Source organism: Orycteropus afer, unplaced genomic scaffold (genome assembly GCF_000298275.1).
Source record: "Orycteropus afer afer isolate SDZICR_OR568_19922 unplaced genomic scaffold, OryAfe1.0 scaffold00301, whole genome shotgun sequence".
Classification (NCBI taxonomy): domain Eukaryota; kingdom Metazoa; phylum Chordata; class Mammalia; order Tubulidentata; family Orycteropodidae; genus Orycteropus; species Orycteropus afer.
The window spans coordinates 989,848-1,015,507 of record NW_006921888.1 but is presented as its reverse complement, the minus strand read 5'-3'; the positions used below and the strand labels follow the sequence as shown (position 1 = coordinate 1,015,507).

The window sequence follows — 25,660 nt, the reverse complement described above, 5'->3', positions numbered from 1 at the left end:
GAGTGGTTCCTTCTTAGAACATGACCAAAATAGGTTGTTAAAGTATGTTGTTGCATTATTGTTATATGCCATTGAGTCAGCCCAGACTCATAGTGACCCCTCCTTGGGTTTCTGAGGCAGTATCACTATGGAAGTAGATTGCCCAACCTTCCTTCCAAGGAGTGGCTGGTGGGTTTGAACTGCCAGCCTTCTGGTTAGCAGTCGAGTGCCTTAGGCACTATGCTACCAGAGCTCCTTGTTAAAGTATAGGATCAGCTAAAAAGGAAGGCCCTTTTGGATTGACACAATGGCTGCAAAAATGAGATCAAGCCTTGCAGTTGTTGTGATAATGATGTGAGACCAAACAGTGTTTTGTTCTGTTGTCCACAGGGTCACTATGAGTTGGAATTGATTCATTGATATCTGACAAGTCTTGAAGTAATCATCAGCATTTAATTGTTTGAGTGAATAAATAATATTTCAAGATTGTAATTCTCTAAAGGCTTTGCTACTGGGAATGAGTGTATATTGAGGAACATTTTGTAGTGTTCCCATTTAAGACAAAATGATCCCAGGAGAGTGCTGTGACTTTGGGCTTTTAAAGCTCTGGAAGAAACCAGAAACTCATTGTGTAAATAATGTTGTACCCAAGAACTGATAATAGGTGCCAATCAAAACATAGGCATGTTTTTGGACATCAGAGGATTTGCTCACTAAGTGAATATATTGATGCACATACAGAGGCAGCAAGCAGAAAGGGATTGAACAGCAAAGAAGGAAGGCAGTGTCCCATTTTTTCTTACATGTTGCACATACCCTGGGTAAACATTTTATATTTATGTAAACACAGCATGTATTTAAATAATCATGCAAGCAAATTCTCAGTTTGCATCTACCACCGTATTTCTATTAAAAAATAAAAATAATTTTTTTTTAATCTCTCCATACATATATATATATATGTTGTTGTTGTTGTTATGTGCCGTCAAGTCAGACCCGACCCATAGTGACCCCTCCTTGGGTTTCCAAGGCAGTATCACTACGAAAGTAGATTGCCCCATCTTCCTTCATATATATATATATATAATTTTATTTTTTTTTCCTGACCTGAAGCCACCTCATTGGTGGTAGTTATTTCTCTAAGAATTAGATGAATATTAAAACAATATTGCAGTGTGCTTAGTAAAAGTTCCCTAACACTACAATCAGAGTCCTCAGGTGGTCAGGTGGTACAAATCTATGAATGTTAAAGAATGGCAGTTTGAATCCACCCAGAGGCACCTCAGAAAAAAAGTTTTGACCATTGAAAACTCCAAGGACCACGATCCTACTCTGATTCACATAGGGTTGTTGTAAGTTGGAATTAAATCGATCACAGCTAGTTTTTTTTTTTTTTTTTTTGGCACTGTAATCACATTCCTCCCCCTCCCTGGGAATGATGAAAGTTAACATGAAGATATATCTAACAGGGAAAGACAGCTGTTAAAAGGTACAATATTTCACAGTTGTTTAATTGTGTAATGCAACAAGCAGTCTTTACATCTTTCCTATGAATCATGCTTCTTGAGTGAACCTTGATGATTCTTGATGATTCTAGTGCTGTTTTCTTCTTTGTGTGCTATTCTTTCTTTCTGGTGCAATCTTTTCCCTAGGAGTTTGCATGCCTGTCCTGCCATAATCCATATTACTTTTGTTGTTAAGTACTCTCGGGTTGGTTCTGACCCAAAGTGACCGTACACACAACAGAGTGAAATACTGTATGGTCCTGTGACATTCTCATAATCATTGCTTTATAATTATATGTATTTGTGTGTGTGTGTGTGTACACACTTATTCATCAAATAAGGAAATACACAAGGTTTCAGAAGGATGATTCCTACACACTTACTGGGCCAAATTTTTTAAGATAAAGATCATTTTCTCTATTGGGACCCAGATAAATTTCAGTGGGCTTTATTATATCTAGCAGCTCTGTGGCACAGTGGTTAAAGCATTTGGCTGTTAACCAGAAGATCAGCAGTTTGAACCCACCAGGCACCCTATGGGAGAAAGATATGGCAGTCTGCTTCCATAAAAATTATAGCCTTGAAAACACTATGGGACAGATTTACTCTGTCCTATATGGTCACTGTAAGTTGGCTTGGACTCAAGAGCAGTGAGTTTGATTTTGTTTATTATTATATACAACAAGGAATTAATTAAGTATAGAGATGGTGGGGAGCAATGGCTCACATCTGAGATATTATAGAAGTTTGATTTAGTCACTCAGTTTATGCTTTAAATTTGGATGATGCTTGATATTTTGTCATAATTTTTAGTTTGAATGATCTTAAAATAGATGTCATCTAAAAAGTGGGCAGTACTTCATGCTAGATCTACCACAAAGCATGTCATTCATAAAGGTTGTGTGTGTGTATATATATACGTATATATACACACACACATACACACACACAACCTTTATGAATACATATATGTATATAACCATGTGTGTGTGCGTGTGTGTATATAAATACACACACAAACACACATATGTGTATATGTATATATGTATATACATGTTGTCAGGTGCCGTTGAGTCAACTCCGACTCATAGCAACACTGCATATAACAGAATGAAACACTGCCCAGTCCTGTGCCAGCCTCACATGAGTTGTTATACCTGAGCCCATTGTTACGGCCACTGTGTCAATCCATCTCATTGAGGGTCCTATCACTACGGAAGTAGATTGTCCCATCTTCCTTCTGAGGAGTGGCTGGTGGATTTGAACCACCAACCTTCTGGTTAGCAGTCAAGTGCCTTAGCCACTATGCTACCAGAGCTCCTAGGTAGTACATGGTACTTTCAGTATTCTTCACCAATGTCACAACTCAAAAACATCAGCTCTTCTTGGGTCTTCTTTATGCATTGTCCATCTTTCACATGCATATGAGGCAATTGAAAACACTATTGGTTGGGTTACGGGCACCTTAGTATTCAAAGAGAGAGCTTTGCTCTTTAACACTTTAAAGAGGACTTTTGCAGCAGATGTTTCCAGTGTAATACATCGTCGGATTTCTTGACTGCTGCTTCCATTGGTGTTGATTGTGGAACCAAGCAATATGAAATCTAGTGGCATATTGCTGAAGGTATTTGACTGCTAAACAGGTCAGTGGTTCAAACCCACTGGCCACTCTGAGGAAGGAGATGGGCAATCTATTTTTGTAAAGATTTATAGCCTTGGAAACCCATTGGGGGTTGGAATCAACTCGATGGCAGTGAGTTAAAAAAAAAATACATATATATATATATATATATATATATACACATACACATATACACATGTATATATATGCATATGTATCACATGTTGGGAGCTCTGGTAGCATAGTGCCTAAGGCTCTTGACTGCTAACCAGAAGGTTAGTGGTTCAAACCCACCAGCCACTCCTCGGAAGGAAGATGGGGCAATCTACTTCCGTAGTGATACTGCCTCGGAAACCCAAGGAGGGGTCGCTATGAGTCGGGTCCGACTCGACAGCACATAACAACAACAACAAAGTGTCACGTGTGTGTGTGTGTGTGTGTGTGTGTGTAAACTTTCTTCTTATATAGCTCTGTTGCGTAAGAACTTTTTTGTGTTTATGCTTCTAGTTTTCCTTCTACTGAGCTGCATTTTAACTGAATGCTGAGATGATTTCTCAGTTTACCACTTCCATTTACTTCACAAATGTTCTTCAGAATATAAAACATGGTGAAAGACACTGAGAAAATATTTATTTTGTTGTTCTCTTCTGTGTGAAAGCAAAGACAATTATTCACACCTCTCATTGTTCCATAAATATAAACTGGTGTTATTGTTTCTGTTTCATTACCAGGGTAAAGTGTAAGGAAAATATATACAGATCTGGATAAATTTAACATAAAGAAATCTTCACTAAATGTAGAAATATAAATTACTCTCTTTTTAAGCATATATATGCTCACTTTTTCATTTTAAAAGAGGAGAAAATTCAATTCTTTCCTGAAATTGTTAATGTTTAGCATTGAAATACAAGAATACTTATTATCATTATAATTCATGTAATTTAGCATATACTATTGCCTTTGGGAGACTTTTAAGTTGCCACATGTTCATTGGTTTTAAATGACAAATTAGGAAAATGATATTTCAGTAGATTTTAACCCCTTCTGTGACTTCTATCCAGTTACCACTCAGTGTCACAAGATAGTAGATTCTCACTATATTTTTGATGTGTCCTTCTATTTTAAATGGGTCCTTCTTTTAATACAGAGGTCAGATTTTCTTTTTCTTTTTCTTTTTTATGGGCCTTCTCCAGTGATTCAGGTGAGGTTAGGACTCATCCAGCTTAAACTTTCAAAAAATTGGCCTTGGATATTTAAATTATATTTGCAAGTTTGTTCCATCATTTACTGAATCAGTAGGTAACACTAGATATTTTTTCGTTTTATTTCAAGATGTACCAAAGAGAATGTTTTTCTTAAAAATATTTAGGCTTATAGAATGTTTGAAATAACTAATGGAAAAGGAAATTATAATTGTATTTTAGGGCACAAACGTAAATCAAAAAGTTCTCTTCTTATTTTCATTCATTGTTTCAAACTTTATGAGCTATGACAAGATTATGAGCAACATTTTAACTTCAGGAAAGTACTATGTTTTCATTATTAATTTTAATGTAGGCTACACAAGTAAGATTGCAATCTGAAATTTAATCTTATGAATTTTCCAAAGGAAATGAAAATATTTAATATTTTTCATAAAAATACGAAATTTATGAACTACATACATTGTCATAGATTCAAAGCAGTATTCTTTTCTACTGGAGATACATTAAAATAATTGCTTGAATATTGATCTTGCTTAATTTTTAATACAAAACCCAGTAAAAGTCATGTGTTATTTTCATGATTTTCAATCACAATGCTTCCATTTAAGGTAAAATAATGTCTCTTAAATTTGATACTATATCTTCTAAGGAAAGAACATATTCAATTGATGGTCTGCTGCTAGCTTAGACATTATATTGACTACTTATTCATAATTTTTTCCCTTCTAATTTTTTTTTCCCAAATCCTCCCTCCTAAATTTTTAACAGATCATCATGCTCATACACTTTATCAAAAAAAATAAAAAAGGAAAGAAATACAGACTTCTAATGTTATTATGTCCCTAAATGTATTACTGGGAGCTCTGATAGTGTAATACCCAAGGCACTTGACTGCTAACCATAAGGCCAGTGTCTTTGCTTTCACACAGAAGAGAACAACAAGGTAAATATTTTCTCAGTGTCTTTCACCATGTTTTATATTCTGAAGAACATTTATGAAGTAAATGGAAGTGGTAAACTGATAAATCATCTCAGCATTCAGTTAAAATGCAGCTCACTAGAACCCAAACCCACCAGCCACTCCTCGGAAGGAAGATAGGGCAATCTACTTCCGTAGTGATACTGCCTCAGAAACCCAAGGAGGGGTGGCTATGAGTCAAGTCCGACTCAATGACACATAGCAACAACAACAACAAATGTATTACTACTATTATTTATATCATAGTCATTTAAGTGCATGCAGTACATATTTTGTGCTTTGGAAATATTAATGAAGAGATCAGGGAGATATTTTCAAGACAAAATTCAGTGTACCTAACTTTATTTTAATTTTCCAGAACATAATGATTGAAAACCTAGAACAGTAAAGATTTATTCAGAGTATTTACAAGAATATTTCATGTTTCTAATTCTCAAAGTATTACAATTTTTTGGTAAGGTGGTAGATGATCTGAACCTAAAGATTAGCTAGGATTTGAATTGTATATGAAAGGACAAAAAGCTTTCAAAATCAGGAGAAAAAGATTGTGTTAAGGTTAAGGTGAGAATTATATTTAGGCATCTTGTGCTAGAAGAAACATGAGAAATATAATAGAAACAAAATTTACTTTAGAATTCTAAAATATAAAACAAGGCAAAATTATGAGTATGCACATATGCCCATTTTTCTGGAAAGTTCAAATACAATCTCAAAAAGCTGAGTGAACCCAAACTATTTCAGAGTTCTTCCTAGTAAAGAAAGAAACCTTTCAAATTAGAGGTATAACTTGATGAAAAGTCCTAGTGTCTCTGAGGCCACAATCTGTGGAATAGTTATCAAGATGAAAATAATTATATATTGTTATTGTTGAAAAATAAAAATAAACTTGTGAAGAGTAGTGACACAAGACAATGATTTTAATAAAGTTGATGGCAAACTTTATTTGAACTAAATGAATGATGGAGAATGACTATTTGGACAAAAGGGTCAAGGGCTGCCATAAATCGTTTGAAGTTTTCTCATTTCAGAGAATGTTCAACCAATAATGAGCTAATTCTGATAGAAGTGGCCTTAAATACCCACATTTCTTCAATCTATTAACCATGCCTACCACTTGTCTGTCAGCTTGTTGCTATGAGGCTGGAGGCTATGCCACCAGTGTTTCAAATACCGGCAGGGTCACCCATGGTAGACAGGTTTCAGTGGATCTTTCAGACTAAGACAGACTGGAAGAAAGAAGGGGCCATCCACTTCTCAAAGAACTAGCCAGTGAAAATCTTATGAATAGCAGTGAAACAATGTCTGATATATTGCTGGAAACTTTATGAATAGCCTTGCAACATTGTCTGATATAGTGCTGGAAGTTGTGACCCTCAGGTCAGAAGGCTTTCAAAATACAACTGGGGAAGAGCAGTCTCCTCAAGGTAGAGTTGACCTTAATGATGTGAATGGAATGACAGTTATAAATACCCATTAATGATTGGAATGTGAAATGTACGTAGTATCAATGTAGGAAAATTAGAAATTACCAAAAATGAAATGGAATGCATAAAGATCAATAGTATAGGCATTAGGGAGCTGAAATGGTGGATTTTGGTAATTTTGAATCAGACAATCATATGTCTACTATGCTAGGAATAACAAATTGAAGAGGAATGGTGTGGCATTTATCATCACAAAGAATGTTTCAAGATCTATCTTGAAATACACTGGTATCAATGATAGGATAATATCCATATGCCTACAAGGAAGACCAGTTAATACTACTATTCAAATTTTTGCACCAGCCACTAAAGCTAAAAATGAGGGAATTGAAGATTTTTACCAACTTCTGCAGTCTGAAATTGACCAAACATTCAATCAAATTGTTTTGATTATTACTGGTGATTGGAATGTGAAAGTTGGAAACAAAAAAAATATACCACCAGTAGTTGAAAGATATGGCCTTGGTGATAGAATTGATGCTGGAGATTGCATGATAGAATTTTGCAAGACCAATGAATTATTCATAACAAATACTGTTTTCAACAACAAATGGTGTCTATACACATGGACTCTACCAGATGCAATACACCAGAATCAGAGAGACTGCATCTGTGGGAAGAGGTGATAGAGAAACTAAATGTCTTTAGTCAAAACAAGTCCAGGAGATGACTGTGGAACAGACCATCAATTGCTCATATGCAAGGACACATGGAAGCTGAAGAAAACTAAAACAAGTCCATGAGGGCCAAAGTGTGACTTTGAATACATCCCACCTGAATTTAGATACCATCTAAAGAATAGATTTGATGCATTGAATACCAATGACTGAAAACCAGACAAATTGTGAGATGATATCAAGAACATCATACATAAGGAAAGCAAAAGGTCATTAAAAAGACAGGAAAGAGAGAAAAAAAACAAACAGAAAAGACTCTGAAACTTGCTCTTGAATGTAGAGAAGCTAAAGCAAATGGAAAAAAAATGACAAGACAAAAGAGCTGAACAGATTTCAAAGAGCAGATGGAGAAAACAAAATCAATTATTGCAATGAAATGTGCAAAGACCTGAAGTTAGAAAAACAAAATGGAAGAACACTCATGACATTTCTCAGGCTGAAGGAACTGAAGAAAAAAATTCAAGCCTTGAGTTGCAATCTTGAAAGATTCTATGGACAAAATATTGAACGATGAAGGAAACATCAAAAGAAGATGGAAGGAATAATACATAGAGTCACTGTACAAAAAAGAGTTTGTCAATGTTCATCCATTTCAGGAGGTGGCATATGATCAAAGACCAATGGTACGGAAGGAAGAAGTTGACATGCATTGAAGGAATTGGTGAAAAATAAGGTTCCAGAAAAAGAAGGAATAGTCATTGAGATGTTTTAACAAATGAATGCCACACTGGAGGTACTTGCTCTTATGGCAAGAAATTTGGAAGACAGGTACCTGGCCAACTGACTGGAAAAGATCCACATTTGTACCAATTCTAAAGAACGGTGATCCCACAGAATGTGGAGATTATTGGACAATATTATTAACATCATATGCAAGTAAAATTTTCCTGAAGATAATTAAAAAATGTTTGCAGCAGTATATTGACAGGGAACTTCCAAAAATGCAAGCTGGATTTGGAAGAGGAAGTGGAATGAGGGATATCATTGTTCATATCAGATGGACCTTGGCTGAAAGCAAAGGACACCAGAAAGATATTGACTTGTGTTGTATTGACTATGGAAAAACATTTGACTGTGTAGATCATAACAAATTATCGATAACATTGAGAAGAATGGGAATTCCAGAACACTTAATTGTGCTCATGAGGGACCTGTACATAGACCAGGAGGTTGCCATTTGAACAGCACAGAGAATACTTCATAGTTTAATATCAGGAAGGGTGTGTGTCAGCGTTGTATCCTTTTACTCTACTTATTCAATCTTTATGCTAAGCAAATAATCTGAGAAACTGGACTAATGAAGAAGAATGTGGCATCAGGTTTGCAGGAAAACTCATTAAACACCTGTGATATGCAGATGACACATCCTTGCTTACAGAAAGTAAAGATGACTTGAAGCGTTTAGTGATGAAGATTAAAGACTACCATCTGCTGTATGGATTACACCTCAACATAAAGAAAATGAAGATCCTCACAACTGGACCAATGAGTAGCATCATGATAAATGGAGAAAAGATTGAAGTTGTCAATGATTTCATGTTACTTGGATCCACAGCCAACACCAATGGAACAGTCAAGAAATCAAACATATTGCATTGGGAAAGTCTACTGCAAAAGCTGTAAATATAGAAGAGCAACAATGTCTCTTTGAAGACTAAGGTGTGCCTAACTTAAGCCGTACATTCATGTTAAAGCTGGACAATGAATAAGGAAGACCAAAGAGGGATGATGTTTTTGAGTTGCAGTGTTGATGAAGAACATGAAAGTATCATGGACTGCCAGAAGAATGAACAAATCTGTCCTCAAGGAAGTGCAGCCCAAATGCTCCTTGGAAACGAGAAAGGGTAGACTTCCTCTCACCTACCTTGGTAATGTAAGAAGGGACCATTCCATGCAGAAGGACATTATGCTTGGTAAAGTTGAGAGTCAGTGAAAAAGAGGAAGATCCTCAACAAGATGGATTGACACAGTGGCTACAATGTGATGGCACATGGCTGGGCAGTATTTTGTTTGCTGTTCATAGGGTCACTATGAGTCAGAGCTGACTCAATGGCACTAAACACCATCAAGATCATCAACTACACAATCTGTATGAATTATGTGGGTAGAAGTCATATGAAAATTTCTCACTATTTATGAAGGATTTAGTATTGGTGGAAAAAAATAAAATCAAACAAACAAACAAAAATTGTAGTAAATCAGGCCACACCAACTAAACTCTGCACCTTAAGGCCTTTATCAGAAAAACATCAAATGATCCAGGAATTAAAATACATACTATCCAAACACTTTGCACAGTAATTGTTAAATAGTAGGCTCAATACTTGCAAAATTATAAGCTCTCTCTATGTAAACTCTCCTTTTCTTGAGATTCTTTCCCTTTTCTTCCAGTTTCATGGCTGTCAACCTAACATACTCTACTGTAGTATTTTCTTTGGGCCATGTTAAAACATTTAGGGTTTAAATTTAAAAAAGAAATTAAGGAAAGTTATCATGGCCTGAGAGATCATAATTGCATCTCTTCTTGTATAGCTAACTACAAATAAAATAGCTCAGCACAAATGTTGAACACTCATTTCTGATTTGATAGCAGTAATGAGCAGTAATGTTTTTCTGAGGTTTACAAGTGAAATGTTAAAAGAATGTAGTATAGTCTCCTTGTATGCCCATTGGTGCTTGATAACTTTGCTTTTCAGGTATGTGATGATTTCTATTTAGGGATGTTAATGTAAATGTGAACCTGAATAAAATGGAATAACTCTCATCACATTGCATATTATCTTCTGTTGAACATCGTCAAATCATCACATTCCTTTCATTTTTTAGGACATTTCTTAAGTATAAACCATTGAGAGAACTTTACTCTTATTGTTCTTTTTTTTTTTTTTTCTTGCACTGTTCTCTTAACTCACTGAACAGAAGTTGGCCATCTGGCTAACAGTTATACAACTAGTGTTTGGCTCTTTTTCAAATAATATTTTAATAACACTAAATCATAAAGAAGATATGTTGATAGAAGGGTAAGTATTTATTATTCAAAAAGCACAAACTGTAGTTCCCGCTTATAACAATAGCATCCCCTTCAGAATTTGGAATATTCAACTCATAAAAGTTTAATATTCACACAATCCTTTAAATAATTACAAAGTAATACAAATAACATTTCATAAATTTGATTTTAAACATCTAATTATACCCCCAAAACATCATTTTTTTTTTACGTCAAGTTCAAATTTCACTATTTTTCTTACTCATAATTTTGATAAAGTTTCTCTAAATTATTTCTGTCTTTTAGTTTAAGATGTTAAGAAAAAGCTAAAACAGTGGTTTAGTTAGTCCTAAAAAGGAAAATGAGGGACCAAATCACTTTTTCTTATGTGATTATTATATTATCCTTTATAATATCAATTTCATATCTCCTCCATTTATTTCCATTATTTCAACATTTAGAAACCTGGCCAACTAAAAAAAGTAGTCTATGCAGTTTGTGATCTTACACAGAAAAAAATTTAGGGAATTTAATGGTAAATTTATTTGTAATATTTTTTTATTGAAAGAGTATTTCAATAAAATTAACTTGGTAGTGCATTTAAAGAAATTCCAAGTTAAGAGGCACTAGGAGTCATTGCTCTCCTCAGAAGAGAGAAGTAAGTGCTTTTCTAGAGAAAGCACAGGATATAGAATCAAAGAGGAACAGCTGTTCCCACTATTTGACAGATTCAATTTGTAGCCCCAATATTCAAGCAGATATTGAGAGGTTAGGAAATACTAGTAAGAGGAAAAATATTGTAAAATTGTAAGGAAAGTATTTATTGGAGATATGTATTTAAAAAGCATTTTGAAAAATTGTGAACACTTAAATGAAAAAATATGTCATCAGAAAATATTTATATACGCTTTAAATATTTTCCCTTATCAATATTTCCAAATATCAATACCTGCTTAATATTGATACTTAAAACTATTCTGCCAAATGGTGGATACAACTATTCCTCTTTGCGAGCTTAGAATAGTCTAAAAGTCACTTTTACGCTGTTCACTGAACTGTAAGATTCCTCTGTTAAATAAGTGATTGTTAAGCAGTATCTCGCTTTCCATCATTAACAAGAGAACATTTCTTTTCCCATGTACTAGGGCTCACCGGGAGAACGTGGATCAGCAGGCACAGCTGGCCCAATTGGTTTGCCAGGGCGTCCAGGACCTCAGGGTCCTCCTGGTCCAGCTGGAGAGAAAGGTGCTCCTGTAAGTAATTTCAAGGAATGAATATCTTCTACTGCTACCCCGCACAAGTTATTACTTTTCATTAAAGAATATTAGCTCCTCATACCACACTACATTCCTCCTGCTGGTGTGCCTGGCATAGAAACACACCTTGTTTTATATTCATAATAGACAAAATTTCAAATTCAATTAAAGGAGATGACATTTTTCCACACTTTATGAAACCCTAATACCTGTGAGGGAGTTGGATATTATCAATGTAAAAGGCCTCTGATTTTGTTCCTTTTAAAATACAAAATTGGAGTTTTGATTAAAACTACACCTTCCTGCTTTATATTAGAAAAGTGTGACCTCTTCACTTCTATTGTAGTACAACTTCATTTCCAATCATTTCCATAGTCTGTAAATGAAACCCTTAGAAAGTGACTACTCTTTTCCTGTAATTTGAGCTTTGATCTCCAGTGTGAGATGAGAAAAATCTGACCAATTATTTCAAGTTATACTTATGAGATTTTAAAATTTATATTTATGCAATTACAGACAATATTCTAGTCATCGGATTTATTTTTATCTCTCAAGACTTTCTCTCTATTTTTGCTCCTAGTTTTAATTTCATCATATTAATTAAAAAAAAAAACAAAAACAACTCTCCTTTATCCAATATTATAACACAGACTCATCAACAAATGTCAATGAGAATTGCTGGCCATAATACACCAAAAGGTTTAAATTGAATAATTTTATATACACTTAAGTCTTGACAGAAAAAAAAAAATCTTTTTATGCCTGTAATTTCCAAAATACTTCGGTATCATTAAGATTTCTGTTTCATCCAGAGAATCAATTGCTCTCATTCTCCAGGAATTTTCTCTCATTTTGTTTATGCAAGTATTCAAGTGTTTCTAAATTAAAAAAAAAAAATGTTTTCTATTGTCTATTACCTGTCAGAAATCAGTTAGAATGTTTGAATGCATCAATGCCACTGGCAGATAGAATGTTAAAGTGACAGACAAAGCACCTTTAATATGCAAAAAATTTAAAGCAATCTATTTCTTGTCAAGGAGCTCTGGTAGCTTAGTTCCTAAGGCACTTAACTGCTAACCAGAAGGCTGGTGCCTCAAACCAAGGAAGGATCGTCATGAGTCGAGTCACACTTGACGGCACACAACAACAACATTTCTTGTCAAACACAGTTGCTGAAAATGGGGTAGATTTGCATTTTACATATTATTTTCTGGTAGTTAAAAATAAGGCACCAGGGGGAAAATTTAGTCTTTATTTCCCTCACAAAATTTTTACAATTTACAACCAAACTCAGAAACAAAATATCTGCCCAAATGACTCTGTAGTATACTGGCTACCAGGAAGGGATTTAAAAAACAGAAGGAAATAACCAAAAAAAAAAAAAAAAAAAAAAATCTCATCCAGGAAGGAAAAGGAAAAAAAGAAAAAATAGAGGCCTTTTAGACAAGTTTATTGAAGAACTCAGGGCAGTCATGTCTTGATACCACACAATGGAGGATGAATACAGAGAGATGGTGTATACATTATTTTTTTATAAAAATTGAAATTATACTAATTAGAGAATTTAAGAGTTAGGTGAAGATAATGTATTGATGAGTTTTCAGGTGGGTAGATACCTTGGCTCTATGAAGGAGCAAAGCACTAAAAATGGAGAATGTGGAAAAGCATTGAAAGTGATTATAAGAAATGAACTTTGTTGAGAAATTATTGATGGAAGATTCTTTAAGGTATAGGATTTTGTTGGTGATGCATTATAGCTTTGGAAGGGAAAAGTGGATACCCTTTTTACTCCTTCTTCCTCATTAATACCCCACCCCCAGGTTGTTCATTCAATTTTTCTTTCATTCAACAAATAATTACTAAAACTAACTTAGTGCTAGACACTGTATTAGGCAGTTTTCTTTTAAGAAGATGTCTACTAGGTATGATAGCATAAAATGGAAATAAAAATGCTGAGTGAATATGCCTGTCTTATGTTCTTTACAGAAAGGGAATCAATTAGAAAGCAGAAAAATAGAGATTGTCTTACTTGAAAGAATTAGCTCATGCAATTGTGGGGACTGGCAAAACCAAATTCCATAGGGCAAGCAATAAACTTGTGACTCCTGTAGACTTGTATTTCAAGATATGTAGGTCCGGCAACCAAAAAAAAAAAAAAAGTAATGGAGTGTGTAAAAGGAAACAGAGTTCTGCTAAAATATTTATTTATAGTCTGGAGGAAACACATCCTAAGGAAACTCCTTTTTAATTGATTGATTGATTACATCACCTTAAATTACATTATGGTAAGAATTATATAAACCAAACCAAACTCATTGCCACAGAGTTGATTCTGACTTATCACAACCTTCTAAGACAGAATAGAACTGCCCCTTTCCAAGGTTGTAAATCTTTATGAAAACCAACTGCTACATCATTTGCAAGCAAAGCAGCAGGTGGATTTGAACCATCAGCCTTTCACCTAACACTTAACTACTTCACCACCAAGGCATTACATTACATTAAATCATGGAACGACCAGACTGATTGTTCACCTAAACTACTGGCACATAAAATTACCCATAGGGATTCATGCAGAGTCTTACAAAATTGATTGAAATATCTGCTAAAATGTTAAACATAGCCTTTTATCTTTTTCTGAACCCAAATCTAAAATTTAAATCCTAACTGCTGTGAGAAATTATATATAAAAATTATGTTATAAAAATGTTATGCAATTATCAGCAAATTTAGGATTGCATGAAGAAAAGAAAGAAGAAATGAAGCCTGTGGGAGGCAAGTCTTTGGTTCTCTTGACCACTCACTCACCTCCTTGGAAGGGACAAAGTGGAACACAGGAGCCATAGTGGTCATAATTGGCTGCCCTGGAGTTAGCCTGCAACTCATGGTGACCCCAAGCACAAGAGCTAAACTGCTTGGTTCTGTACCATCCCCATGATCAGTAGCAAATTGAACTGTTTTCATCCATGGCATTTTCTTTGGCAGATTTTTGGGAGTAGATCACCAGACCTTTATTCTTAGTCCATCTTACTTAGGAAGCTCTGCTGAAATCTTTTCAGCATCATAAAAACAAAACAAAACAAAAAAAACCCAAAGAACTAAACTCACTGCTGTTGAGTCGATTTGACTCATAGCGACCCCTCCTTGGGTTTCCAAGGTGGTATCTCTGCAGAAGTAGATTGCCCAATCTTCCTTCTGAGATGTGGCTGGGAGTTCCCAGCCTTCTGGCTAGCAGTCAGATGCCTTAGGCAATATGCCACCTTCATACCAATATGCAAACCTACAGTGCCAGATATGTGATTACTGCCTTTGAGGTGCATTGGTCTGGAATCGAATCTGGATCTCCCCCATACAAGGTGATAATTCTACCACTGAACCACCACTGCAGTCATAAATGTCTATATGACCTAAAGTGAGTAATAACTATGGCCCAATTAGCATTTCCACATTACATCAATCAGATGTGTGAGTGGTGGTTACATAATAGATAAGGAGAATGGTACTGCTCCACTCCTCATAATAATAGAAATATTCTGTTGGGGAGAATGACCTTTAAAGAAAACTATTAACTGTGCTGAGGAAATACTTAAGGCAAGAATTACAAATAGGAAGCTAGGTTAGAAATCCATCTATGTTGGAAGCAGTTGCAGAAATGGAAAGAAAATAATACTAGATTCAATACATAATGAAAATAAGATGCCAACCAGAAATGGATTCGGCAATAGGAGTTGAGGTATGAAAGAGCATAAACTCAAAAAAATTATTTATAATTTCAAGCATGTGTGTATGTAATCCAGAGAGAATGAACAGCATTGAGATTTTAAATCTAGGATTCATTTGAATAATTGTGGTATGTGACAGATTGTTTTTGGGTCCGTATGTGGTATAAGGTTGAAGGAAGACAGCCAAGGTCTTGATTTACCCTTTAAGGAGAATAATGCATGGAAAGTTTGAAAGTATCCAGTAAGAGAGAGAGAGAGTATATGCCCAAGCCATGAGTAATATAACCATGTTCAGGGCGACATCATCACACAGCCCAAGAGAGAAAAAAATCTCCTTTGTTGAATGTAGCAAAAGATCAAGTATATCAAAAGATGAAAAATGAAATTGTCATTTGGCTGTCAGGGATTTGTTACTTTACAGTAATTACAGTGAGTTCAAAGAGAAAGTGGACAATAAAGGAGTAGAGTTGATAGAGGCAGATCACCTCAAATAAGCCATGGAGCTATGAGTGAGGCAGCAGGTGACAGCACCATTAGGGTAGACTACATTGCTCCTTATTACTCATTATTAATGATTTTTGTATTATGTATATGTTTACCTATGGAGGAGTCGCTATGAGTCGGGTCTGACTCAACGGCACACAACGACAATAATATATCACAAGTAGTAGTAAGAGAATCAGTGAATATTGAGGAAGGTAAGAGATTCAGAGTAGACTAAAGTTGCTGACTAGAAGCCAGTCTACCTGACTTAGAAACACAGTTTTATCATTTATTTACGTCATGGGTTTGACTAAGTTATTTAACATCTCAATGAAGCAAATGAAAATCTGTTTCCTCATCTTTAAAAATAAGATAACCACAGTATTTTGTGAGGGCTAACTCGTTATATTTCTCAAGTGTTTTGCAGAATGGTGAAAATTGTTTAATGAGTAATAGATATTATTATCTGCATATTAACCAGGATGAGTTAATAGCAATAAAATAAAAGCATAAATTAACATTTGAGTAGAATGGATCGATTCTCTGAATTGTAGTAAAAATTGAGTATGTAGGTATAATCTAAATAAAAGACTGCACCATGTCCAGTAGGAATGTGTTTCTAATGTTTTCTAAGATAAAGTTTAGTTAATGAGCCCTGATGGAATAATGGTTAGTTAAAACACTTGGCTGATAACTGAAAGGTCAGCAGTTCAAATCCTTCTGTTGCTCTATGTAAGAAAGATGTGGTAGTCTGCTTTCATAAAGACTTATAGTCTTGGAAACCCTATGGAGCAGCACTACTCTGTCCTATAGGGTTGCTATGAGTGGAATCAACTCAAGTGCAATGGGTTTTAGGGGAAGATTTAGTTATTTATGTAAATAGATAGGTAGAAGTGGTGGCATAAAGACTGACTGCTTATGTAGAGAAGGGTTATTTTCAGTAGTATCATGTAGGTTGTGAGCCAAGAGAAACATAATGGAGGAAGGGTTATATCATCTTGCAAGTCATAAATGGAAAATCTAAATTTATACTAGCATAGAGAAGTTGAAGGATTTTTCCTGCCTCTGCAAGAACAATCTGATTCATACAATTCTCAGATTGCATAAGAGGATAAAAGTCCAAAGAAATAAATGACAAGTGATTCCTGGCTGGAACTCATGTGTACTATAATGAAGGCCCCCCCCAAAAAAACAAACCAAAGTCACTGCCATTTAGTCAGTCCCAAAGTGAGCCCTTCTTGGATTTCCAAGGCAATATCTCTGCAGAAGTAGATTGCCCAGTCCTCCTTCCGAGGAATGGCTGGTGTGTTTGAACCACCAGCCTTCTGGTTAGCAGTCAGATGCCTTAGGAACTACGCCACCAGAGCTCCTATATTTGCCTTATTTACAAATACCCTTGTACAGAAGAGTCAACTCTTGGGTTAAAGCTAGCAAGACAATTTATGCTGTGAAGAGGAAATATCTGTGTCACCTTTTGTGTTAAAGTAGTAAACTTCACTATGAATATCACCACAAATTTTATGAGTATAGACAAGTTTGAAATATCAAGATATTTAATTTAAAGGACATAAAAGATCTCCATGATGACATAAAGGGTGTGTTAATATAATAATTATAAAACACTTTTGAAAAAGATCATATTAAACCAACAAGTAATAAATCAGAGTCAATAAGCATACTTTGTTTTATAGATATTTTTGTTACGACTAATTATTTGAATAACAAAAGAAATGTTCCATAAGTGGCTACTCTGGGCCACAAGCCTTGGGAATGCCAAAGAATACAAAAACAGACATAGTTCCTGCCCTCACAAAGTTTACTGCCTAGTGTGGCAATGTGATAATAATCAAAGGGCCACCAAATGCATGTGCCAATTCAAACACTGGTTAATGCTACGAAGAAAATATAACATCAGTTTATGATAGAGGAAATTGAGCTAGAAAGGGGCTTAACTGGAAAAGGACATGGATGTTAACATATAAAGGGTAAAGAGAGGAATTAACTAGATGAAAATTCCTCATGGAAGCATTCCATTCCGAAGGGACAACATATGATCAGGCCATATGACCAGAAGTGGCATAATATGCAGTTTATGGGACTGAGGAAAACCAGTCTACAGAGTTGGATTGTAGACAGCAAAGTGAGGAAGCCTAAATATGGCTGGGCAGGTGGCAGAAGCCGGATCTTGATAGGCCACAGTAACAACATGGTCTTCAGTTTAGTAGTAAAAGTAAACAGGTACATTGACCTAAAAATGGTGGTAATATGATCTGATCAGCCCTCTAGTTTTGGTATGAGGAATAGATTGGAAAGAGATAAGAATAAATGTGGAAAAGGCAGATGGTTATTTTAGCTGTTCAGACAAAGCATACTATTATTTTGGAAGAAATGATGGAGATAAAATTAAATGAGTATGAGCAAAATACCTTCACTCCAACAGAACAGAGACATACAGTAATCCCTCACAGATAGGCATGCATTGTGGGAGAGAGATCCAATGGATCTACTGACTCAGGACTATAGTACGAGGGGACACCAGACTCAATTGGCACAACAAAATACATAAAAGTCTTGTTCCTTATCTTACATTGGTGAGAGCAACTGGGGTCTTAAAGCTTTTAAGCAGCCATCTAAGCTGAAGCTAATGGTCTCCTATCATAGGAAGCAAAGAAGAGTGCAAAAAAAAACCTCAAAAAAAACACAATAAAAAAAACAGCTCTAGGACACAATGACCCTTGAGACCAGAAGAACTTGATGGTGCCTGGCTACCAATGCCAACCACTCAGGAAAGGATCAAATCTGGAGATCCTGGATAGAGTGGGAGGGAAAATGTGGAACAAAATCCAAAAACTCAATGATGACCAGAATTACTGGTCGGATGGATTGAGTGAGACCCCCAATGCTGTGGCCCTCAGATGCATTCTGGGTTTGGAATAAAACTCACTCCCAGGGGCTGGCTCCCAGCCCAACAGTAAACAAGATGTACATGCAGACTACTCAACCCAGGGTGATACACCCACGTGCTCTATGGAAATGCATCCCTTGGCGCAATTGACCATGGGCACCAGAGGGGCAACATTCACATGGAGGAAATGCAGGACACACAGGAGTGCATAACTATGAGGGGCATGGGATGGGGAACGTTACTGGGCAGGGAGGGGAGGAGACTGGGCTGGAGATGGTAAACAGGGAGTGAAACTAAATGTACACGCAATATTGAATATAAAACAAACTCTAGTCTGTAAACTTGCACCTAAAGCATAAATAAACAAATAAAATCACAAGTATAAGCAGTGTAAGCACAGTAAGTTGCATTGTGGTTCTGAGAAAGGTTTCAGACAACAATAAAATCTAGGCCAATTACAATAAAAAAAAAATGAGGATGTTGAAGAGAAAATTCAGAGAGAAATGAAAATCAGTCATTGAAAAGGAGATGAGGTGGTGAGGTGGAGTGAAGGGTAATGCAAATGAAGGACTCAAGGACTTATAGATTCCCAGATTGAATGAGAGGATAAAAGAACCACTGAGTGCATTCACGAATACTGTCTTTTGCAAAAGTTGTGAAATACTGACTATAGAGAATATAGGAATTATTTGTGTAGTCATTTCCTGCTTCAATTTTTTTCTTTTTTTAGAAATACTAAACAATTTCCTTGGTGAACATGTAAGCCAGTGTATGAATACAGGAATATTGTAGCTGCACTAAAAAATTTTAACAAATGACTAATTTATAGGTTTCTTACAAGAAATTAATGATCTGTTGGATTTTGAATACAGGGAGAAAAAGGTCCCCAAGGCCCCGCAGGGCGAGATGGAGTGCAAGGACCTGTAGGTCTTCCTGGGCCTGCTGGTCCCGCTGGCTCCCCTGGAGAGGACGGAGATAAGGTTGGTGTTTTCATTCATGTTATACATTCAGACAAATCTTTTTTTTTTTTTTTTCTTCTAACAATTCTGAATTTAATCATTTATTTTCAGATTAAGTGACAGCTTAAAGTATGCCTTTTCAACATTTCATACTCTTTGCATTTGTTCACAAGTTTTTTATTAGAAGCTGAGAATTAGTGTCTATTCCATGAAGTAGTATGTGATATGTAAAGAGAAAAATGGAGTAAAAAAACAATAAAAGTAGATGTCAGTTTGGTTACTTATTTTTCAAAATATATTGTTTCTGAAATAAACATAAAATGAAAAGCATCTGTCACTTATACATACTTAGTCTTTATATCTTGAATTTTGCAGAGAAAGATTTGAGAAGGAGCGATATACTTATACTAATGATGTTCTCTATCTTGTACTATAATATAAGACTTGTAGGTCTTTATTGTGAATATATGGCTCTGTTTCTTTAGTGTTTGAATTCAATTTATTTTTAAATATTATTGTAAAGTAATATACAACATTTTTATGGACTAGTACTCTGGTAACATGCATCATTTTAGCTCTGGAGAGTTCGAGAAAAGTATAAAACTGTTGTTGATTGATATGTAATTTGATTTCTGTATAAATCATTGTACTTTTCTTACAATCAGTTTATAGTGGTGATATTTGAGCCAAAATTGATTTTCTTTATTAAAAATCCAGTAGAAGTGTTCTTCAGGTTTCATTGCCTTGGGTTTGTCTATAGAGTTGTCAATTTGAGAAAATAGAAAGCAGAGTGACCCTGGGTTTCTAAACAATGATATTGTAAGCAATGACATTAAACACTAGCAGTTTTTTACACTAAAAGTAAAATCATATACCTTCATGATAATGATGAAAATGCAATGACAAGTATGGTGTATTAGTGATAAACTTTAACTCAAATATTTCAATTTCAGGGTGAAATTGGTGAGCCAGGACAAAAAGGCAGCAAAGGTGACAAAGGAGAAAATGTGAGTTTCCTCTTCTCTTGAAGAAACATTATTCATTTAATACTTTTTACTATTTATCATGATTACTTTTCCATAGTACTTCTTATTTACTTATCCAAAGATAATAGGAATACTGTATAATTTATGTGGCTACACAATTTGGGCAATCCTACTTCTGTAGTGATACTGCCTCGGAAACCCAAGGAGGGGTCGCTATGAGTCGGGGCTGACTCGACGGCACATAACAACAACAACAACAACACAATTCTGTATAATTTTAGGGGTTTTTCTACTTCTGGGATTGAATGAAGTTGAAGAGACTAGTACGATTTTAGTATATCATCACTTGTAACTCATGTATCTGAAGTCTTCCATGACAAATGAAAGGAACCCCTGTAAAGTACAGTGGTTAACTGCACAGCTAATAAACAAAAGGTCAGTGGTTTGAATCCACCAGCTGCTTTGCATGAGTAAAACTTGATTATCTCCTTCTATAAAGAGAACAGCTTTGGAAACCCTAAGAAGGAGTTCTACATTGTCCTGTAGGCTAATTTTGAGTCAGAATTGACTTGTTGGCAACACGTGTTTTTATGACAAGTGAAAGAGTAATATACTGAAATAGGTTCCTTTTCCCTATGAATATGAGAAAAAATATACATACAACTTTACTAAGTTCTACTTCTATATGAATTAATAAATCTCTAATAAAGTCTAATTTTGAAAGGTTTACATTTTTATCTTATTGATTCATGAAACTATCATAATAATTTCCATTTCTCATTTCAAAGACATGCTTACTCTTGCCTCCATAACTTTTTTCTTCATTTTTTATCAGTTTACATTCTTTGAAAATGATGTATATATTTAAAAATTTTCCTTCTTCTTAGATACAAAACCTTAGATACTTATACTAACCAGGAGATTCACCTCAGCACTTCCTTACTAATTTATACTTTTGGTAGACTATCTACAGACATTTGGGTTTTCCTTTCCATTCTTTCTTTTAATGTGTATATATTTTCTTTCCAAGAGGAATATAAATTGGCAAGTTCAGAGAAATGTCCTTCATCTCTCTTTCTCTCTTTCAACCTAGAAAAAAAAAAAAAATTATACATCATCCCTGGCAGTTTGATTGTAATAGACAACTCTAGTTCTGTCCTATGATCCAGCTATTATTCTGAGGCTTTTACGATTGGAATAACCTTGGAGAGAGTTTTTATTGGAATTGATAGAGTCCCAAACGGAATAGTCACCAAAGTGCTATGAGCTGAAAATGTATAACTAAAAAGAAAATCTAGAATCAAAAAAAGAAATCCTTGCAGATTGTTGAAGTATTTAATGAAGGATAGGCTCCCGATTTTTCTTTGCTTATTTGTTTTTTAATATAAACCAAAACCAAACTCACTGCCCTCGAGTAAATAGTGATAACATTGATGCTCTAGATCCATACTGTAAAATTTGGGTTACAGTTAGTATTACTTTAAATTTGTAAATTCTATTGTAGTAATTTATTATTCTAGATTTAGTTCAATTATTTTCTTTTAAGATAAGTACATGTTATTAGTCTAGTTGGAATACCTCATGTACTCAGGAGAAGCCATATTATACAAAATATTTTTGCCCTTTTAAAAGCTATAATTAAATATGACCGCATGACTATTCATTTACACCAACATGCTTTGCTTCAGAACCTCTGTACACACCTTAAATTTATTGAGGACTCAAACAAATTTTGTTTTATGTGAGTTTCTCTAATATAAATTAAAACTAAGAAATTATAAATATTTTTGATTCATTTAAAATCAACCATTATATGTCCATAACACTTTCAGTGAAATGTAGCTATATTTTCCCAAAAACAAAAGTATTTAGGGAGAAGAGTGGGAATGTTTACTTTTTTGTGTCTCTAAGTTAATAGCAGCTGGATTCTCATGTCGACTTCTCAAGTCAATCGGTTATGACATCTCGTTTTGGTTGAAATACATGAAGGAAATCCAGGAACATCAGATATATAGTGGGAAAGGGGAAGAGCATTTTGATAACCTTTTCAGATAATTGTAATATTCTTTTCTACATCAAAACATGATAAGTGGTACTTTTTCTTGAAAGTCAATTGCAATATGGAATCTGAAACAAAATCAAAGCACTTTTTTTGTGCGATTGTGTTAAATATCATTGTTCTGTCTTGCACTTTGAATATATCTGTTCCTTATACTCAATTTTATAGCATCTTCCACTGATCATTTGGAAATTTTTGACTTATTGAGTAAGATCTTCAAATAATTGACACATATATTTACACAACATCAATAGCATTAGAAGGTTCTATAAGTTTGGGAAGCTGTAAAGCTCATAATGTTAATGCAGTTGTTCCAAAATTCTAATTTTTGATTGAAAGTGACAATAAATGCTATCGATTCTTTTATCTGAAATCTTAGTTTTACTTAATTTGTTTTCATTAAAATATCTGCCAAATACCTGAGTCTAAATAATCACAATTTGTCTGTCAGTTGCTCTTTCAAGTAAAAATGATGTCTCATGAAAAAGTGGCTAGTTAAGCTCACAACTCTAAGTATGTTTAAATGAGTCTTTTTTTGTTTTGTTTTGTTTGAGACAACCATTGTACTCAGGTAGGTAGTAGTAGTACTTTATGTGTACTTTGTATTTTTTCACATGTATGTGAAAAAGACATGCATTCAGGGTCAAAATTTAATAAGATTAATAATTTTAATGCTTCAGTAAGGAAATTTTAAATGAGGCAGATTTTTATGTTAATTTATAATATATTATGATGAAGAAAAAGTACCACCTATCAAATTTGATGTAATATAATCAATAGTATTACAGTTTGTTCCTACCTCCATGATGAGTGCTGAAGTGACAGCGATTTGCCCATTATTATGGGCATTATCATTACATAGTGGAACAAAACAGTAATGTCTTAGCATTGTTATGAAAAGGAATTTTGCTCTAGAGGAAACCTTGGCAATGTCTCAGATAGCACAAGGGTCCATGGACCGCACTTTCAAAACATTTGCTTTAAAACACCCTAACATATAGCACTTATGATAAAGAACTATATAGTCCATTGACTCATTTTTCTTTAAAATCTGGATCTTCTTTAGTGACTAATCAGTTATCGATGTCAAAACTTCAGACAATTAAGAAGAAAAATTTAGGCATGTAAGAACCACAATGCCTATTGAAAATGTATTGCTTAAATCAAGTTCTGGTATACTTAATACTTAATATACAACACTGAGTTTATATGTGTTTACATATGAAGAAAGTCTACATTTTCATACCTGACTATACACACCCACTGCCATCGAGTTGCTCCCAACTCATAGTAACCCTATAGGACAAAGTAGAACTGCTCCATAAGGTTTCTAAGGTTAAATATTTATGGAAACAAATGCCTCATCTTTTTCCCGTGAAACAGCTTGTGGAGTCGAACTGCACCAACCTTCTAGTTAGCAGCTGGATACTTTAAAAACAGCACCCCCAGACCTCTTTTCATACTTGACCACATACCATTAATAGAGAATCCCCAGCATCCTGAGGTTATTTAAAATATAGTGTTGAGAGTAATTTTTCATATGTGCTCTCCTACTCCTACATATCCTATTAAAGACATGTTGTTGTTGTTGTTGTTGTTGTTATGTGCCGTCGAGTCAAACCCGACTCATAGCGACCCCTCCTTGGGTTTCCAAGGCAGTATCACTACGGAAGTAGGATTGCCCAACCTTCCTTCCGAGGAGTGGCTGGTGGGTTTGAACCGCCAGCCGTCTGGTTAGCAGGCGTCTTAGCTACTATGCTACCAGAGCTCCCATTAAAGACATAGGATATTTTAATTTTTTTCAAATGTGAATCTTCAACTTGATTTACAGTAACACAGAAATCCATTTTTAAATATCCACAACATTACAGATGAAAATACTTCCAATAAATGTCAATTTAAAACTGTTTTCAATATGTAAATATGAGTCTCAAGGAGAAAAAAAAAAAGTAATGATTGGCTGCCCTAATTGCAGAAGAATTCTGAATAATCCTTTATTTTCCAAAGGCACAGTATCAGAAAAATGCTTTACCTTTGTAGTTGAGTCTCTTTTAGGTTCAGTTTTAAATGAATGACTTTTGTCTCTTGACAGGGTCCTCCTGGTCCCCCAGGTCTTCAAGGACCTGTTGGTGCCCCTGGGATTGCTGTAAGTATTCCACTTTGCTAAGCAAAGCTAAATCATTATAGGTTCCAAATTAAATTTGTATAATATCACTAATCAGAAGATGTATGCTTAACATAGAATCAAATTTAAATTATCTAATATTTAACCAAGCTGATGCTTATTAAAAAAAATAATAATTAAAAAAACACACTTCATTTGAAAATAGATAATAACCAGTTAAGCTTTACTTTAATATTTAATAAATCCAGAATATTATTATTTCCTAATCAGATAGTTTTTACTTCACTTGGTATATATGATAAAATCAAAGTTAGTCTTACATCAACAGTAAGGAATGTAAGCAAATCAAACATTGGTCTATCTGGAGAAAATAATTGAATGTACTTCTTACTTTTCTCAAATAGTTCCATTAGAAATGGCTAGATTTTTATAAAGACTTGTATCATAAATGATTCCTCTGGTTTGTGATGAATTTTTTTTTTTTTTTTGTTCTTCTTTAGGGAGGTGATGGTGAGCCAGGTCCTAGGGGACAGCAAGGAATGTTTGGACAAAAAGGTGATGAAGGTGCAAGAGGTTTTCCTGGACCTCCTGGTCCCATAGGCCTTCAGGTAAGATGCTCTATGCATCATAACTCTGTCATCTTCAACTGGTTTTCTGATGGATGTAAAACCAAGCATCTTTTTTTTTTTTTTTTTAAGCAGAAGACGGCATACGAGATGTCGAGCA

The 25,660-nt window shown here is 34.7% G+C and overlaps 1 protein-coding gene across 1 annotated transcript in view; it reads left to right on the top strand.

The window, feature by feature from the left end:
• The window catches only part of COL11A1 (collagen type XI alpha 1 chain), a 316,494-nt gene that overhangs the window by 223,966 nt on the left and 66,868 nt on the right, over positions 1 to 25,660 (top strand). The window contains exons 42-46 of the mRNA XM_007951592.2: positions 11,585 to 11,692; positions 19,678 to 19,785; positions 20,718 to 20,771; positions 24,902 to 24,955; positions 25,435 to 25,542. Of these exons, the coding sequence (XP_007949783.1) occupies positions 11,585 to 11,692; positions 19,678 to 19,785; positions 20,718 to 20,771; positions 24,902 to 24,955; positions 25,435 to 25,542 (432 nt within the window). The remainder of the gene's footprint in view (positions 1 to 11,584; positions 11,693 to 19,677; positions 19,786 to 20,717; positions 20,772 to 24,901; positions 24,956 to 25,434; positions 25,543 to 25,660) is intronic.